Source organism: Ranitomeya variabilis, chromosome 5 (genome assembly GCF_051348905.1).
Source record: "Ranitomeya variabilis isolate aRanVar5 chromosome 5, aRanVar5.hap1, whole genome shotgun sequence".
Classification (NCBI taxonomy): Eukaryota; Metazoa; Chordata; class Amphibia; order Anura; family Dendrobatidae; genus Ranitomeya; species Ranitomeya variabilis.
This window is the reverse complement of record NC_135236.1, coordinates 483,801,666-483,819,086: the sequence shown is the minus strand read 5'-3', so window position 1 is coordinate 483,819,086 and position 17,421 is coordinate 483,801,666. Positions and strand designations below refer to the sequence as shown.

Here is a 17,421-nt window from a genome sequence, read left to right as displayed (position 1 = left end):
TTGCTAAAACATAATTTTTGAGGAAAGAAAAATGATTTTTTATTTTCACGGCTCTGCGTTGTAAACTTCTGTGAAGCACTTGGGGGTTCAAAGTGCTCACCAAATAACTAGATAAGTTCTTTGGGGGCTCTACTTTCCAAAATGGGGTCACTTGTGGGGGGTTTCTACTGTTTAGGCACATCAGGGGCTCTGCAAACGCAAATTGATGCTCAGACCATTCCATCAAAGTCTGCATTTCAAAAGTCACTACTTCCCTTCCGAGCCCCGACGTGTGCCCAAACAGTGGTTTACCCCCACATATGGGGTATCAGTGTACTCAGGACAAACTGGGCAACAACTATTGGGTTCCAATTTCTCCTGTTACCCTTGTGAAAATAAAAAATTGCTTGCTAAAACATCATTTTTGAGGAAAGAAAAATTATTTTTTATTTTCACGGCTCTGCGTTATAAACTTCTGTGAAGCACTTGGGGGATTAAAGTGGTCACCGCACATCTAGATTAGTTCCATGGGAGGTCTAGTTTCCAAAATGGGGTCACTTGTGGTGGAGCTCCAATGTTTAGGCACACAGGGGCTCTCCAAACGCGACATGGTGTCCGCTAAAAATTGGAGCCAATTTTTCATTGAAAAAGTCAAATGGCGCTCCTTCCCTTCCGAGCCCTGTCGTGCGCCCAAACAGTGATTCCCTCCCACATATGGGGTATTGGCATACTCAGGACAATTTGTACAATAACTTTTGTGGTCCATTGTCTCTTTTTACCCTTGGGAAAATAAAAAAATTGTTGCTAAAAAATCATTTTTTGTGACTAAAAAGTTAAATGTTCATTTTTTCCTTCCATGTTGCTTCTGCTGCTGTAAAGCACCTGAAGGGTTAATAAACTTCTTGAATGTGGTTTTGAGCACCTTGAGGGGTGCAGTTTTTAGAATGGTGTCACTTTTGGGTATTTTCAGCCATATAGACCCCTCAAACTGACTTCAAATGTGAGGTGGTCCCTAAAAAAAAATGGTTTTGTAAATTTCGTTGTAAAAATGAGAAATTGCTGGTCAAATTTTAACCCTTATAACTTCCTAGCAAACAAAATTTTGTATCCAAAATTGTGCTGATGTAAAGTAGACATGTGGGTAATGTTATTTATTAACTATTTTGTGTCACATAACTCTCTCGTTTAACAGAATAAAAATTCAAAATTTGAAAATTGCGAAATTTTCAAAATTTTTGCCAGATTTCCAAAAATTATCGACCTAAATTTACCACTACCATGAAGCCCAATATGTCACTAAAAAACAATCTCAGAACCGCTAGGATCTGTTGAAGCGTTCCTGAGTTATTACCTCATAAAGGGACACTGGTCAGAATTGCAAAAAACAGCCAGGTCATTAAAGTCAAAATAGGCTAGGTCATGAAGGGGTTAAATACTTGATTATGGGTTATATTACCCCACTTCTGCCCCTGTATGTGCCATGTTAGGTATATATATTTTAGCCTCACTCTCTTGTAAGTGCACACTTTTGCTATTTGTCTTTGGTGCACATGTGAGGTATGGATATCTGGCAATACAAGGTTGGAATAAATGATACTTGATACAATAAGTAAGCGTCTGGATAATATCCACATAACTCATCCTATTCATGCTCCTCAGTGCACACATTACTTGATCTCTAGAACTAAAGAGGTTAAGCATTTTATTTGGCTGTGTGTGCACTAAATCCCCCCTGTAGTGTCATATTTTTTTGCATTTTATATGTTGCAGAGCTGCTTTCAAATGCTGGTGTCAGGCCCTTGATGAAACGCTGAACATGTCTGATGCTCTTAATTCATGGCAAGAGCCTGATAGCTCCCCAGACGGCATAAGCAATGCAAGATCTAAAGATTACAGTGAGAAATTTCTCTCCCAAGCGGGAATTTGGGGTTGTTTGCTGGCTGCCGTCATCGCTGCTAAAATGTCTCGGTAGGTATTGAAGAAAAAAACTTTTTGATTTATTTTTATTTATCACGTAATGCTCAGGGCCCAGAGGGGAGCAATAAAAGCTTCTCCTGGTACATGCTGAAGAAATAAAATGTTACAATATAGGAAGGGAAAACTTCTTAGTAGTGTTCATGTTTAATGCATGAACCCCCATATTTTAGCCACATAAACATCCCATATTAACTATTAATAGATGCTGTGCTATATTTGTAAAATAAATTGTTTATATTTCTGCATAAAAAACTGAAGGAAATTACAAAGATGGATTCAGGATGGATTTAGCTAAGCAACATTATGATTGTTTGGTAAACTCTCAGCAATGTCACTTGTATAGAATCCTCATGTTGTAATGGTTGATTCACTAAAACATTCAAGGAGGGCCTGGATGTCTAAAATTTGGAATCTAAAGCAAAGATATGGCTGCAATACAGATTCAGCTGTTACCTTTATTGAAGAAATCCGCTTTGACATTCGAAGTGTTTATATATATATATATATATATATATATATATATATATATATATATATATATGTGTATATATCATCCTTTACATTTTAAAAATTACTAAAAGGAAAATGAGACAATGCAAAAGTTTGGCCATCATTGGAGGTTTGTATACTCAGATAACTTTGGCCAATGTTTCAAACTTTATTTAGCTTGTTAGTGTTATGGCTTGTTCACTATCATCATTAGGAAAGGCCAGGTGATGCAAATTTCCCAGCTTTATAAAAGCCCAGCCTCCTCTAACCTTGTACCAAAAGACAGCAGCCATGGATTCTTCTAAGCAGCTGCCTAGCACTCTGAAAATAGTGGAGGCCCACAAAGCAAAAGAAGGCTAGAAGAAGATAGCAAAGCGTTTTCAAGTTACACTTTCCTCAGTTCGAAAATGTAATTAAGAAATGGCAGTTAACAGGACCAGTGGAGATTAAGATAAGGTCTGGAAGACCAAGCAAAATTTCAGTGAGAATTACTCGTAGGATTGCAAATCAGGACACCTGCTTGACTGCAAAACACCTTCAGAAATATTTAGCAGACTCTGGAGTTCTGCTGTTCAGACACAACTGCACACGTATGGCCATCATGGAACAGTCATCAGAAAAAACCCTTCCTGCGTCCACATCCATACAATTCAGCATCAGAAGTGTGCAAAAGAACACCTAAACGAGCCTGATCAATTTTGGAAACTAGTTCTGTGGACTCATGAGGTTAAAATCTTATCTATGGTATATGTTGAGAAAAAAGGCACAGAATTTCAGGAAAACATCTCAACAACCATTAAAGGGGTTGTCCACTACTTTCAATTAATTCCCCAATGTATCCCCCCGGGGCCCCTGATGAATTGTGCAAATACCTTTTGTTGCCGTTTTTGCCTGTGAGCGGCGCTGTAGCGGCGGCTGAGTCCGGGTCACGTGACCCCCAGGCTGCAGCCGCCGCTTATTTCCGCCGACGTCACGTCAATTTCCAGGCTCTGGAAATTGACGTGACGTCAGCAGCAGGTGTGTCCCAGCCGCACAGTCAGAGCAGTCACTCATCAAGAGTGACTGGGCTGTGGGCGGGGCTGGTGGCTGCCTGCGGGGCTGTGCTGGGGGCGGGCGGGGCTAGGCAGTGATGATGAAGGTGCGGGCGCTGAGGTCTGTATGTACGTGCCGGCGCCGGTGCTCTGCGTGCCAGCGCCGGAATGTGGGTACGGCGCCGGGGGTTCTGCGCCGGCATGTGGGGGTGGGGGCCGGTGCCGGTGCCCTGCGTGCCAGCGCCGGTATGTAGGTACGGCGCCGGGGCTCTGCGCCGGCATGTGGGGGTGGGGGTGGGTTGGCCGGCGCCGGGGCTCTGCTGCCGGTATGTGCTGGGTCTGCTGCGGGGGGGTGGGGGGGTCTTTGGTGTGTGTGTGTGTGTGTCTCTGTGTGCAGGCATTGTCCGATGGGACTACAAGTCCCATCGGGCTCTGCCTGCTACAGTGACAGTCAGTGACACATTAGCCAATGATGGGACAGTAGTAGTCCCATCATCCGGCTAATGTGTTGAATGTAAAAAAAAACAAAACAAAAAAAAAAAACACACATATACAGTACATACACACATACAGAACATGCGCCATGCGACGACATGCACCATGCAACAACATGCAGCATGCGACGACATGCAGCATGCTCCATGCGACGACATGCGCCATGCGACGACATGCAACATGCACCATGCGACGACATGCGCCATGCGACGACATGCGCCACGCGACGACATGCGCCATGCGACTGCATGCGCCACGCGACGACATGCGCCACGCGACGACATGCGCCATGCGACTGCATGCGCCATGCGACGGCATGCGACGACATGCGCCATGTGACGGCATGCGACGACATGCACCATGCGACGACATGCTGCATGCGACGACATGCTGCATGCGCCTACATGCGCCGACATGCTGCATGCGCCAACATGCTCCATGCGACGACATGCAACATGCGCCATGCGACGACATGCGCCATGCGACTGCATGCGCCATGCGACTGCATGCGCCATGCGACAACATGCGCCATGCGACGACATGCGCCATGCGACGACATGCGCCACGCGACGGCATGCGCCACGCGACGGCATGCGCCACGCGACTGCATGCGCCACGCGACTGCATGCGCCATGCGACTGCATGCGCCGACATGCGCCATGTGACGACATGCGGCATGCGACGACATGCGCATACAGTACATACATACATACAGACATACAGTACATACATACAGACATACAGTACATATAACATAGATTACATACTCACCATCACTTGTCACTTTGATCCCCAAAGCCAGTGTCATAAAAAATATTAAAATAATAAACAACCAATATACTCCCTGATCCGCAGAAATCCAATTAAAACGAGTGTCCCACGACGATCTCCCATGGAGAGCAGGAGCCTCTGCTGATGCAACTACTCTCCAGGGGCTCCAGGAAGACAATGAGGGGAGGAAGGTATCCTTCCACAATGTATTCCCCACAATGTATTCCTACGCCCCTGTGAGAAAATAGTCCCTAGTCTCACTTTATGTTATGCTGTATGAGAAAGTTCCCACCCAGCTTTTTGCCATAAAGTGAGACCAGTGAACTTTAGTAACCTCAGTGATGCAGTGCAGGAGCCATTGTCTCCTGTCACTGTGTCACTGAGGGTCCTATAGAGCAGTGACATCACCCGATGTCTCTGTTCTATAGGGGGGATCGTCGTGGGACACTCGTTATTATTTGGACTACGGCGGACAGGTAGTATACGGTTTATTATTTTACGTTTTTTGCAGGGGCTGAAGTATGGTAAGTATGGTGAAATGAAGAATATTAAAATACTTTTTCCTAATGTGTGTGTGTTTTATTAACCCTTTATTAATATTGGATTAATAATGGATAGGTGTCTTATTGACGCCTCTCCGTTATTAACCCGGCTTAATGTCACCTTACAATAGCAAGGTGACATTAACCCCTTATTACCCCATATCCCACCGCTACACAGGAGTGGGAAGAGAGGGGCTTAGGCTGGTTTCACACTTGCGTTTTTATCTGCATGCGTTTTTTTAAAAACCGCATGTGTGAAAAAACGCATGTAAACGTGGTAAAACGCTGCGTTTTTTAGACGCATGCGTTTTTGCATGTAGAAAAAAAATGCGGCGTTTTGCCGCATTTACATGCATTTTTTCATGCGTTTGCGTTTTTAAAACGCATGCTGAGAAGTGTGTGACAGCTGCCAATCATCAAAATCCACAAGAAAACCCACTATAAATAGAAATAGCTAGGGGTAGGGTTAGGGCCTAACCCTAAACGTGACAGAAATACGTGGCACTGAAATACGTGGCACTGAAATACGTGGCACTTACATAGGTGGCACTTACATACGTGGCACTTAAATACGTGGCACGTGGCACTTACATACGTGGCACTTACATACATGGCACTTACATACGTGGCACTTATATACGTGGCACTTACATATGTGGCACTTACGCACGTGTCACTTACATACGTGGCACGTGGCACTTACATACGTGGCACTTACATACGTGGCACTGAAATATCGTGGCACTATGTCATAAAATGTTCATTAAATGGTTAGGGGTGAGGTTAGGGTTTGGATCCCTTTATCACCCTGATGGTGGTGGGTGGTTTTTCAGTGTTTTTTCTGTTTTTTTTTCTATAAAAACGCATGCGTTTTTAACGCAAACAAACGCGCGCATTCAAAAACGCATGCGTTGCCGAAAACGCGTCAAAACGCATGCGTTTTTAATGTTAAGTATAGGAAAAAAACGCATGCGTTTTTTAGCGCTAAAACGAAGCGTCCAAAAACGCAAGTGTGAAACCAGCCTCAGTGCCGGAATTGGCGCATCTAAGGCTACGTTCACATTTGCGTTGTGCGCCGCAGCGTCGGAGACACAACGCAAACAAAAACGCAACAAAACGCACGCTAAAAAGCTGCGTTTTGCGACGCATGCGTCCTTTTTGGCCGAAAGTTGGACGCAAAAAAAATGCAACTTGCTGCGTCTTCTGCGCCCAACGCTTGCGGCCAAAAAAACCCATGCGTCGCAAAACGCAGCACAATGCATGTCCATGCGCCCCCATGTTAAATATAGGGGCGCATGACGCATGCGGCGACGCTGCGGCGCCGAACGCTAATGTGAACGTAGACTTACAGATGCGCCATTTCTGGGGTGGCTGCGGACTGGTATTTGTAGCCGGGGGGGGGGGGGGGGACCAATATCCATGGCCCCTCTCTAGGCTATTAATATCAGCCCGCAGCTGTCTGCGTAGCCTTTCTGGCTATAAAATATAGGGGGACCCCACGTCATTTTTTTGGGGGGGTCCCTCTATTTTAATAGCCAGTAAAGGCTACGCAGACAGCTGCGGGCTGATATTCATAGCAGGCTACAAATATTGGCCTCGGCCGTCGGCTTTCCCCCTCTGGCGCAGAAAATTGCGCGGGAGCCCACGCCGTTTTTTTCAGTTTTTTATTAAATTAAACGCTCATTAAGCCCTGTTTCACACTTGCGTCGGCACGGGTCCATCACTATGCGTTGGGCCGACGTACCGACGCACGTTGTGAAATTTGTGCACGTCGTGGGCAGCGGATGCAGTTTTTCAACGCATCCGCTGCCCATTCTGAAGTCCGGGGAGGAGGGGGCGGAGTTTTGGCCGCGCATGCGCGGTAGAAAATGGCAGACATGACGGATGTGCCAACGGTCCGCCAAAACACGACGCATCCGTTGCACGATGGATGCGACGTGTGGCCATCCGTCGCGATCCTTCACTAATACACGTCTATGGGTAAAAAACGCATCCTGCGAGCACATTTGTAGGATCCGTTTTTTTCCCAAAAAGACGGATTGCGAAAAACGCAAGTGTGAAAGTAGCCTTATAGAAACATCGGCCTTTCTATTATATATCTATGGATATATCTATCTATAGATATATTTATCTATAGATATATCTATAGATACATAGATGTATCTATCAATATATTTGGCTGCTTTCACACATCAGGTTTTTGCCGTGAGGCACAATCCGGCGAGTTTTGAAAAAAACGGATCCATTTTTTTCCAACGGATCCGTCTTTTTTTCATAGAGTTTCATCCGTTTTTTGCCGGATCCGTCAAAAAAGCTGTTTCCGCCGGATGGAAAACACATACAGAGGAACGTTTTTTCTGTCCGGCGAAAAAACGCACAGCGACGGATCCGGCAAAACAAGTATGAAACACTGAGCTGTGAAATGATGAATCCGGCCTTGGAATCCGTTTTTTCATGCATGTTTCCATTCAAATCATGCACATTTTCCGTTTATTTACTTATTTCCAAAAACGGCATTAAAACCGCGCATAAACCGCACCAAAAAAAGCCTAAAAACTGCACCAAAAACTGCATCAAAACTGCATCAAAACCTGGTGCAGTTTCGCAGTTTTGGTGCGGTTTTGATACAGTTTTTGGTGCGGTTTTGATGCAGTTCTTGGTGCGGTTTCGGTGCGGCTTTTTCCGCAGCATGTGCACAAGTCTGCGGCTCCCATAGACTTACATTGGTTGTACACTACACTGCGGATTTGATGCAATTCAGTGCAGCAAAAAACGCTGCGGATCTGCAATCAAATCCACAATGTGTGCACACAGCCTCAGCATTTAGGGAACCTAGCAAAAAAGCCAAGCAAAAAACAAGCGTGGGATTGCACTTTTTTTGCCATTTCATTGCACTTTGAATTTTTTTCACATTTTCTGCTACACGACATGGTAAAACCAATGATGGCGTTCAAAAGTAGAACTTGTTCTGCAAAAGATAAGCCCTCACATGGCCGTATTGACGGAAAAATTATGGCTCTGGAAAGAAGGGGAGCGATAAACGAAAACAAAAAAGCTCCAGGGGGTGAAGGGGTTTAGAAACATGGATATGGACATATCTATGGAAATAGACATAGATATATAGATATATCTGTATGTATGTATGTATCTATCTATCTATCTCATATCTATCCATCTATCTATCCATTCCATATCTATCTATCTATCTATCTATCTATCTATCTATCTATCTATCTATCTATCTATCTATCTATCTATCTTTCCCTCTATCTATCTGTAATGGAGTGTGTGTTGGACAAATGTAAAAGAGGAGGTTGGACAGAAATGACATCACAAATCTTTTTCAAGCTAGAGGGGGGGAAAGGAGGGAGGGGTTTGGGTGTGTTTTGGAGAGGGTGTGCTAGGTTCAGGCTTAGTAGCAGTGCAATGCATCATGGAACTTGTAGTATTAGAGCACAGTAACTCAGGAGAAAGGAAGTTGTCGATTAACCCCATGAGAGCTGAATCCAGCACTAAAATGTGCTGCTACAGCATGATAAAAGGTAATATTGCTAAAATAAACACAGTAGATGTTTTCAGTGGCCCATAATAGCAAGATTTATGAAAAAAAAAAAAAAAAAAAGGTTATAGTAGTGGACAACTTCTTTAAGCATGAGGTTGGATCAGTCATGCTTTCGGGTTGTGTTGCAGCCAATTGCATGAGAAACACTTAACGGATAGAAGGAAGAAAGGATTCAATGAAATCTCAACAAATTCTTGATGCAAACATAACACCATTTGTAAATAAAAAAGCTGAAGTTGAAAAGAAGATGGCTTCTACAAATGGATAATGATTCTAAACACACGTCAAGCTATCAGCTCTTAGTCAGCTCTTAGTCAGCTCTTAGTCAGCTCGTAGTCATGTCCAGTGGCTTGCCTTACATGGTTATGTTTCAAGCTAACAACATTTAGTCATGTCCAGTGGCTTGCTTTACATAGTTGGGTTTTGAGCTAACAGATCTTAGTTATGACCAGTGGCTTGGCCGACATGGTCATGTTTTGAGCTAACAACTCGTAGCCATTCGTAGTGTCTCGGCTGACAAGGTCATATTTTGAGCTAAGAGCTCCTAGTCATATTCAGTGGCTTTCCTTACATTGTCTTGTTTCACGCTAACAGCTTTAATTAAGCCTAAAAGCTGTTAGCAGAAAACACAACCATGTCAGCCAAGTGTTTTGTGCATGTCTCTATACCTATGGAATACAAGACACCAATAGTTTTGCAAGAAATGCTGCTGTGCTTGAGTCCTTCTCTTTTATTTCTGGCACGAACTGTCAAGATGCGGTGCAGAGTGTACATTAATGAGAATAAATGAACTTTTTTGAATTTACCAAATGGATGCAATGAAACAGAGTGAAAAATTAGAAGGGTCTGAATACTTTCCATACCTACTGTATATATATATATATATATATATATATATATATATATATATATATATATATATATATATATATATATGTCATGTAATTTTGTAGGGTGTCATCCATTAATCCATGAAAAGTATGTTAACAACAGATCACATGATTATTGTAATTTTTTAAATTTAATTAAAAAAAAACAAACAACAACATATAGTTTTTTTTTCAGCAGCTGCCTCTGGTTTCCATTTCCACCAGTCTGCCTCTGTCTCCTTCCATGTGTCATTGTTCTGTACTCTACCTTTCTTGTTTTGTATGTTTTTGTAGTTATATCTTGACATCAGATGTTCGAAAGAGAACAGATTGCTGCTTGCTCTCAGCTTTACTTTTCAAGGTAAAAAGCACATTGGTTTCTTATGAATTTCTGTGACAAATAATAAGGTATTTGAAAGCAAATGACATAATATATAAATTCTGTTTTTCTTCCCAGTCCTTATTTCGCGTGTCCCTGCCACATCCAGATGAAGATGTTGATTATGCATTATATGAGATTGGAGAAGGATGTGAAGTATCTGATCTTATTCCGGGGATTGACCTGTTTTCTGATCGGCACAGAGCCGATGTTATAACCGTTGTTTCCAGTCTAGGTTTTCTCATTTCTGAATTGCATTCTGTTGCTCAGAATCTTATGGTTAGTGCCCACTTACAAGAAAATGAATCAAAATATACCTGAATGCTTATGATGCCATTATTTTTAAGATTTTTTTTCTTTAAAAAATGTTTGTTCTGTTCCAAATATTTGTATGCCATTTACATGCTGATTTGGTATTAATAAGCAATGGTCTAAAAGAGAATGATAACACAGGTCATAAAGTAGGAAGTATGAAACAATGATAACGGACAGTAGAATAATTGCATATTGATTTTTTTTCAATAAAAAGATAACAGTACCAGTTTTTAGAAACCTGTAGACAATAACAAACAGATTTAAGCTTTATAAAGGAAATGCACTGCCCATATCATAATTTAATAATTGAAGCCATCTAGTAAAACGTATTTTTCCAATCTGTTTTTATTTTCTGCTTGTATATTTTTTTAGACAACTTTATGAGGTTTTCCATCTTGCCTAAGCTTCTGTTAACAGCATTTAGAGATTGGTCCATGTGGCTGCTGTAAAACCTGCAGTAGTCTGAAAAGGAAAAAAAAAGCACAAGAATAATATATTTAGCATAAAAATTTGATTCAAAGAGGCCAGTTTGTGTTGACATTTCTGGGACTAAAAAAAATATTCCATTCATCTGAATAGGGTAGTATTGGCAGCAAACATCAATTTCCGAAGGTTGCATTCAGATTAACAGGAGGGTTGCAATATTTCTGCAACAAAATCTGTAGCTTGTGAAAGCCACCCTTAAAAGGTAGGTCATCTACATAAGATTGGTGGGGGTCTGACACCTGTCTGTTATTAGCACTTTAGTCAACTGCTGAATGTGTACAGAGAACACTATAGTTCCATTCACTGTCTATCAGTACCTATTCTCTTCAGTATGAGCAGTTCTGCAGTAACTGGCAGCGGCCACTAAGCAGTGTATGGCGCTGTGTTGTTGCGATCTGTACTTTTTAGATCTGGCCTCCTAGCAGCTGATCGGGGAGGGGTATCGGACACCCTGATCTGATGTTGGTGACCTATCATAAGAATAGTTCATCAGTAGAAAAGCAGTGGATTTTCTATGTAATCTGAGGGCAGCATGAGGTAGCGGTAGATACACTGATTTTAGCCATGTGTCATTTATTAGGCTGTGTCCTATAATGAGTGTTTTATCAGCAGGAGAATGTCACTGCCCAGACTAGCTGCCCTTGAGCATCCTGATCCAACCACGCCCCCAATCAGCTGTGTGTTAATATACAGTGTACACAGTGAGCTGTGTTGTGGGCGGGGTTAGCTTTCTGAGCTCTGCTGCATGCTACATTTGAAATCTCTGATTGTATTACAACTGCTGCACCCAGTAAACTAAGTGATACATCGCTGGAATCAGGGTCTCTGTCCCTACATTATGCTGGTCCCAGATGAGGTAGCAAAAACCTTGTGACAGATTCCCTTTAAGAGTCCATGTGTTCTGAAAATCATTAATGGGCCAAGATTAGGGCCCTGTTATTTTGAATGCTCCCAGGGCTGTGTGAAGGATAGGCGACAACCCTTGCTTGAACCGATGCTACAGGCATCAATTAGCTTTCCAAAATACCACCATGATCACTAAAAAGCCAGAAATTTGGCAAGAGATGCCAACACAGTGACCTCTACAGATTAACCCTAACGGGGTCACGTAAATGCATAGTAACATAACATTTCCCCAAAATTTGTATGCAATTAAATTTTATAAAGTTCCGTTGTGTCAAAATGTTGGTGACTATTTTTACCTAATAACATTGCCAGCCGCCCTTACAAATAGTGTTATGTAGTGTTCCCACCTTATAATGAATGTGTTTTCACAGGTTTTGCCATTACTTACATTGTACCAGTATGTTGTCAGCACTATCTGCCGTGACCCTGTGAGAAGTGTGGAGGCAAGGCTCCTAAAGGTATGGGCAATTGTAAATGAAGCTTATCGACACCGAGATAAACAGATGACAGCCTGACTTTTAACAGCAGTAAATGTATTACACAGACAGACATTATCTGGCCAGCAATTGATTTGTTTGTAGGCCGTCTTCCGTCATTCTTTTCTCGCATTGACACTAGTATAGGTATTGGCTACAGTAAAGATCGCAGCTACAAGTGCCACCACTGCAGAGGAAACTGTAGGACTGGCCGCAACAAATGAACACTTTCTGTCTTGTGGATATTGATTTTTAGAAAACACAGCCAAATACTTGCAATGAGCTACACTGTTTTTCCACAGCTTTCAGTATCCAGAAATGCCCTTCATTCCGTACTAGTTACATTTTGCTAATTTAGAGATGCTGCAGAATTAAAGGGAACCCCTTATGACAGATTTCCCTATGTACGGTAACTAATGCCAGGTTAGTGTAGCGTAGAGCAGAGGTGTCAAACTGCATTCCTCGAGGGCCGCCAACAGGTCATTTTTTCAGGATTTCCTTAGCATTCCACAAGGTTCTGGAATCATTCTGTGCAGGTGATTAAATTATCACCTGTGCAATACAATGAAATCCTGAAAACATGACCTGTTGGCGGCCCTCGAGGAATGCAGTTTGACACCTCTGGTGTAGAGTATTACTTTTTAATTATGTCCTTGTGGAAATTAACGCTGACATTGATAGCAAGAATATTGATGTTCTTCACTCACCGGGAGACACAGACAGAAAGGACCCCTGTACAAGAACAATGTATGAGCCCTTCGCAGTCCCATATCTCCTCATAATGCACAGTTCCACCTGCTGTGGAGGTGGATGTGTCCCCTTACCTCTTGGGCCCCTGTAAAAGAACAGTATATGGATCCTTTGTAGTCCCATATCTCCTCATAATGCAAATTTCCACCTGCTTTGGAGGTGGATGTGGTCTTCTTACCTTTTGGTCACCTGTGTGGCATCACAGACTGCACCAATGATATGTCCGCCCCTGTCATATGGGTGAGGCTACAGTACTGAACAGTTGAAGTCATTACAACTCATATTTATACTTTCCACAGATCCATTATCAACTGATAATATATAGTCTTCAAGGTTGTCTGGGCATACAGTATTGGTGACCTATATGATAGGTCATCAATCACAGATCGCAGTAAGGCCAACACCTAGCGTCCACACTAGTGATGAGCAACTATACTCGTTACTTGAGATTTCCCGAGCACACTCAGGGGTCCTCCGAGTATTTTTTAGTGCTCGGAGTTTTAGCTGCAACCCCCACATGTACTTATGCTGGCTAACAGATGTAAATCATCCAGCTGCGGTGATGAAAACTAAATCTCCGAGTACTTACAAATACTCGGAGGACCCCAGAGCGTGCTCGAGATATCTCGAGTAACGAGTATATTCGCTCATCACTAGTCCACACTGATCAGCTGTTTTTGCTCCAGCATCAGCCTGGTGGAAACACTTTGAGTGAAGCTCGTGAGTGGAGCTACGAGTAAAGTGTGCTACTGCAGCACAGATGTTATGCAAAAGAATGGGAGCTGCGCTGCAGTAGCCGATAGCAGCCCCTACACTTTGATTGGAACTGCGCTTATAAACTCCGACCAAAGTGTTTACATCTGGCCAACACCAGAGCAAAAACATTCAGCTGATCAATGGGGGTGCCATATGTCGGACCCCACTGATCTCATATTATTGACCTATTATGTATTTAGGTCATTAATACCGTAGGCCTGGATAACCCCTTTAAGGGCTGGGCAATTTTTCATTTTTACTATTTTATATTTTCCGCTCAGTCTTCCAAGAGCAATAATTTTTCTTTTTTCTGTCGACATAGCTGTGTAACAACTAATATTTTGCTGCACAAGTTGTAGCTTTGAGTTATACTGTTCAGTTTGCCATACAATGTACTGGAAAACAAGAAAAAAATCCAAGTGAGATGAAATGGTAAAAAAAAAATGTGATTCCACTATTGTGTTTTGGGTTTTGTTTTATGGTGTCCATTATATGAAAAAAAGAGCTCTTTCCTTGCAATATGGAATCCATTTTTAACAGTTAGTAATAAAGGATTGTTTTTATCGAAGCTGGAACTATTTTCACTTTTCTACTTATGTGGGAAAAATTATCCTTTTTCCTGGGAGCATGATTTTCCAGGTTAGTACTATTATGGCAAAACTAAACTTACATAGATTTTTATTTTTAAAAATTTTTTTTTAGTTAAGTGGTAAAAAAAATTCTAAACTTTCTAAAAAAAAAAAAAAAAAAAAAAATTGTTTGTGTTGCCATTTTCCGTGTCCCACAATGGTTATATTTTTTTCCATTGATGGAGCTCTGTGAGGGTTTTTCGTGTGGCTAGCTGACAATGTGTTCACTGAGAGGCGCAGTTTATAAAATGGGGTTACTGATAGAAAATCTATAGAAATCTGCGTTTCAATATGGCTCCTTCCCTTCTGAGCTTTGCACTGTGCCTGAAAAGTAGTTTTCGACCACATATAGGATATTGGCGAACTCAGGAGAAATTGCACAACAATTATGTGATCCATTTTCTCGTATTTCCCCTTTTTTCTTCACCACCCTGTAATCTAAAATGTTGTTACACACCTGTGGTGTTAATATGCTCGCTGCACACCTATATGAATGAATTGAAGGTGTGTAGTTTGTAAAATGGGGTTACTTATGGGGTTTCTGCTGTTCTGCCACCTTAGGACCTCGGCCAATGTGACATGACACTCACAAATCATTCCAGCAAAATCTGAATTCCAATATGCCGATCTTTCCCTTCTGAGCTTTGCACTGTCTCTGAAAAGTAGTTTCTGACCACATATATGATATTGGCGAACTCAGGAAAAGTTGAACAACAAATTGTATGGTCCTTTTTCTCCTGTTACCCTAGTGAAAATGAACAATTTGGGGCAAAAGCAACATTTTTGTGGGAGAAATGTGATTTGTTTTATTAATTTCCATCTTAATTTACCGTAATAAAATTATGCTAACCACTTGCAGGTTCAAAGGTCTAAGGACAAAAATGGTGTCACTTGTGGGGCTTTCCACTGTTTAGGCACACCAGGGCCTCATCAAACACGACAAGGCATCTGCTATTTATTCCTGCCAATTTTGCACTCCAAAAGTCTAATGGTGCTCCTTCCTTTCCAAGCCCTGTCGTGCCCCCAAACAGTAGTTGTCCTCCACATATGGGGTATCAGCGTACTCCGGAAAAACTACGCAACAAAGTGGTTCAATTTCTCCTGTTCCCCTTGGAAAAATGCCAAATTTGGTGCTAAATAAACATTTGGTGGGGAAAACTAAATTTGTAGATTTTAAAATGGTGTCACTTTTCAGTATTTAGGTCACATAGACTCCTCAAGGTCACTTCAAACGTGATGTGGTGCCTAAAAAAATGGTTTTGTTGGAAAAATGAGAAATTGTTAAATGTTATTTATTAACTGTGTTGTCCAGCCTGACTAACTGGTTAAAGTATATAACAATTAAAATTTTTAAAATTGCTAAATGTTTGCCAAATGCCGATATTTTCACAAAAAAAACACAAGAAATATTAGCTTAAATTTACTACTAACATAAAGTACAACATGTCATGAAAAACCAACAAAATCACCAAGAGACGTTGAAGCGTTCCAGAGTTATTAACACATAAAGTGACACTGGTCAGAATTGTAAAATTTGACCTGGTCATGAAGGTTAAATCAGGCTTGGGGCTGAAGGGGTTAAAATTGTTTGGAAAATTCAAAAAAATGATGTCATGATTTTAGAAGCTTCTGATGGGCAAATTGACAAGAGTTTTTTTGTGCTAAAAGTGGAGTTTTTAATCCTTTGAAAATAAACTTTGGAGAATTTTAAACGGAGATGCCTTCCTCTTTCTTACTTTTTGTGGACTTCTCTGTGCGTTAGCAGCTTTTTGGATATGGCACTCTGTGGGATCTAACAGGCATGCAATACTTCAGCACGGTGAGATCATTTAATTTTTTCACATAATTTGAGTTAATTTGAGATGTACAGAATTTGAAGCATTATTTACTTAATTGCTAGGCAAAACAATTCAGTTAAGACATCAGAGAAATCATTGTGGACTTCCACATGTTTGATACACCTGTGGGAGTGATTTTCAAACTCCTAAAGATGCAATGACCTTCTCTTCAGATGGTAATCTGCAGCTATAGTACCATTCAGCAAGCAGGCGCAAACCTCAAGAAAACTTTTATGGCGACACTGAAAACACGTGGGCGAACAAGGAAGCCTATAAACCAGTAGTGCTAGGGGGAAACTTCACCAACTTATAGTAAAAAACTTGTGGAAATCTAACTGAACTCTGTCACCTAATGTCGTCGTTTTATAGACAATGCCACTAAATATAAACCATGTGTATTTAAACTTCTGAGCCACTGGGAATGTGATTAAAAAAATGCAAGCTGAATGAAATCATTGTCTCTAGTATTAGATCCTAACTTCCCCAATAGACAGAATGTCTATATTAGAACAGCATTGGCACCCCTGCATGTGTCCCATTCCCCCTCTCAGCAGGGACGCTGGTGTGTTTACTCACCTTGCCATGCTGCTCCAGTCACTGCCATCTCTGTCTCCTCCAAGGGCCTGTGCACGGCCCACAGGTCTCACAGGAGAATGCTTAGGGCAATGGCTGGGAGACATTAGGTATTTAAGTCACCTTCCCCAAATGGGAGGTGCCTTAGCAATGTTTGTACTAGTGAGTTTCCTGCTACCTAGTCATATACCTATGTCATATTGCAAAACTCGTTAAAGGGCTGATTGTGACTAGTAGGATCGCTACTTCCAACAGGTGGTGCTAGAGTTCAAGTCCTCTTTCTCACTGAAGAGACAGTTTGCATAATAAATTTCCCAAAGGATCATTGCACGGCTAATAAACCTCCTTACCTTCACAAGCCAGAGCTTGTATGTCACTCTCTATAAGGGGAAACCTTAACCCTTAGACCCCAGTCCAGAGCCTCTCACCTAGCCAAATCAGTTCTTATACTTTGCCCTGACGAGGGCCAATAGCCCGAAACACTGTGTCTGCAAATTGAGGTTCTGATTTGGCTTTTAACCTTAGTTGATTGTGACTCGTAGCATCGCTACTTCCAATAGTTGGCACTTTAGAGTTCAAGTCCTCTTTCTCCCTGAAG

The 17,421-nt window shown here is 41.9% G+C and overlaps 1 protein-coding gene across 3 annotated transcripts in view; it reads left to right on the top strand.

Annotated features, from left to right (window-relative positions):
- Nucleotides 1-17,421, top strand: part of CFAP54 (cilia and flagella associated protein 54) — a 615,020-nt gene that overhangs the window by 421,985 nt on the left and 175,614 nt on the right. For all 3 annotated transcript variants that reach the window (XM_077265522.1, XM_077265521.1, XM_077265523.1), the window contains 4 exons: nucleotides 1,750-1,947; nucleotides 10,010-10,076; nucleotides 10,173-10,373; nucleotides 12,173-12,259. In XM_077265522.1, coding sequence (XP_077121637.1) covers nucleotides 1,750-1,947; nucleotides 10,010-10,076; nucleotides 10,173-10,373; nucleotides 12,173-12,259 — 553 coding nt within the window. The remainder of the gene's footprint in view (nucleotides 1-1,749; nucleotides 1,948-10,009; nucleotides 10,077-10,172; nucleotides 10,374-12,172; nucleotides 12,260-17,421) is intronic.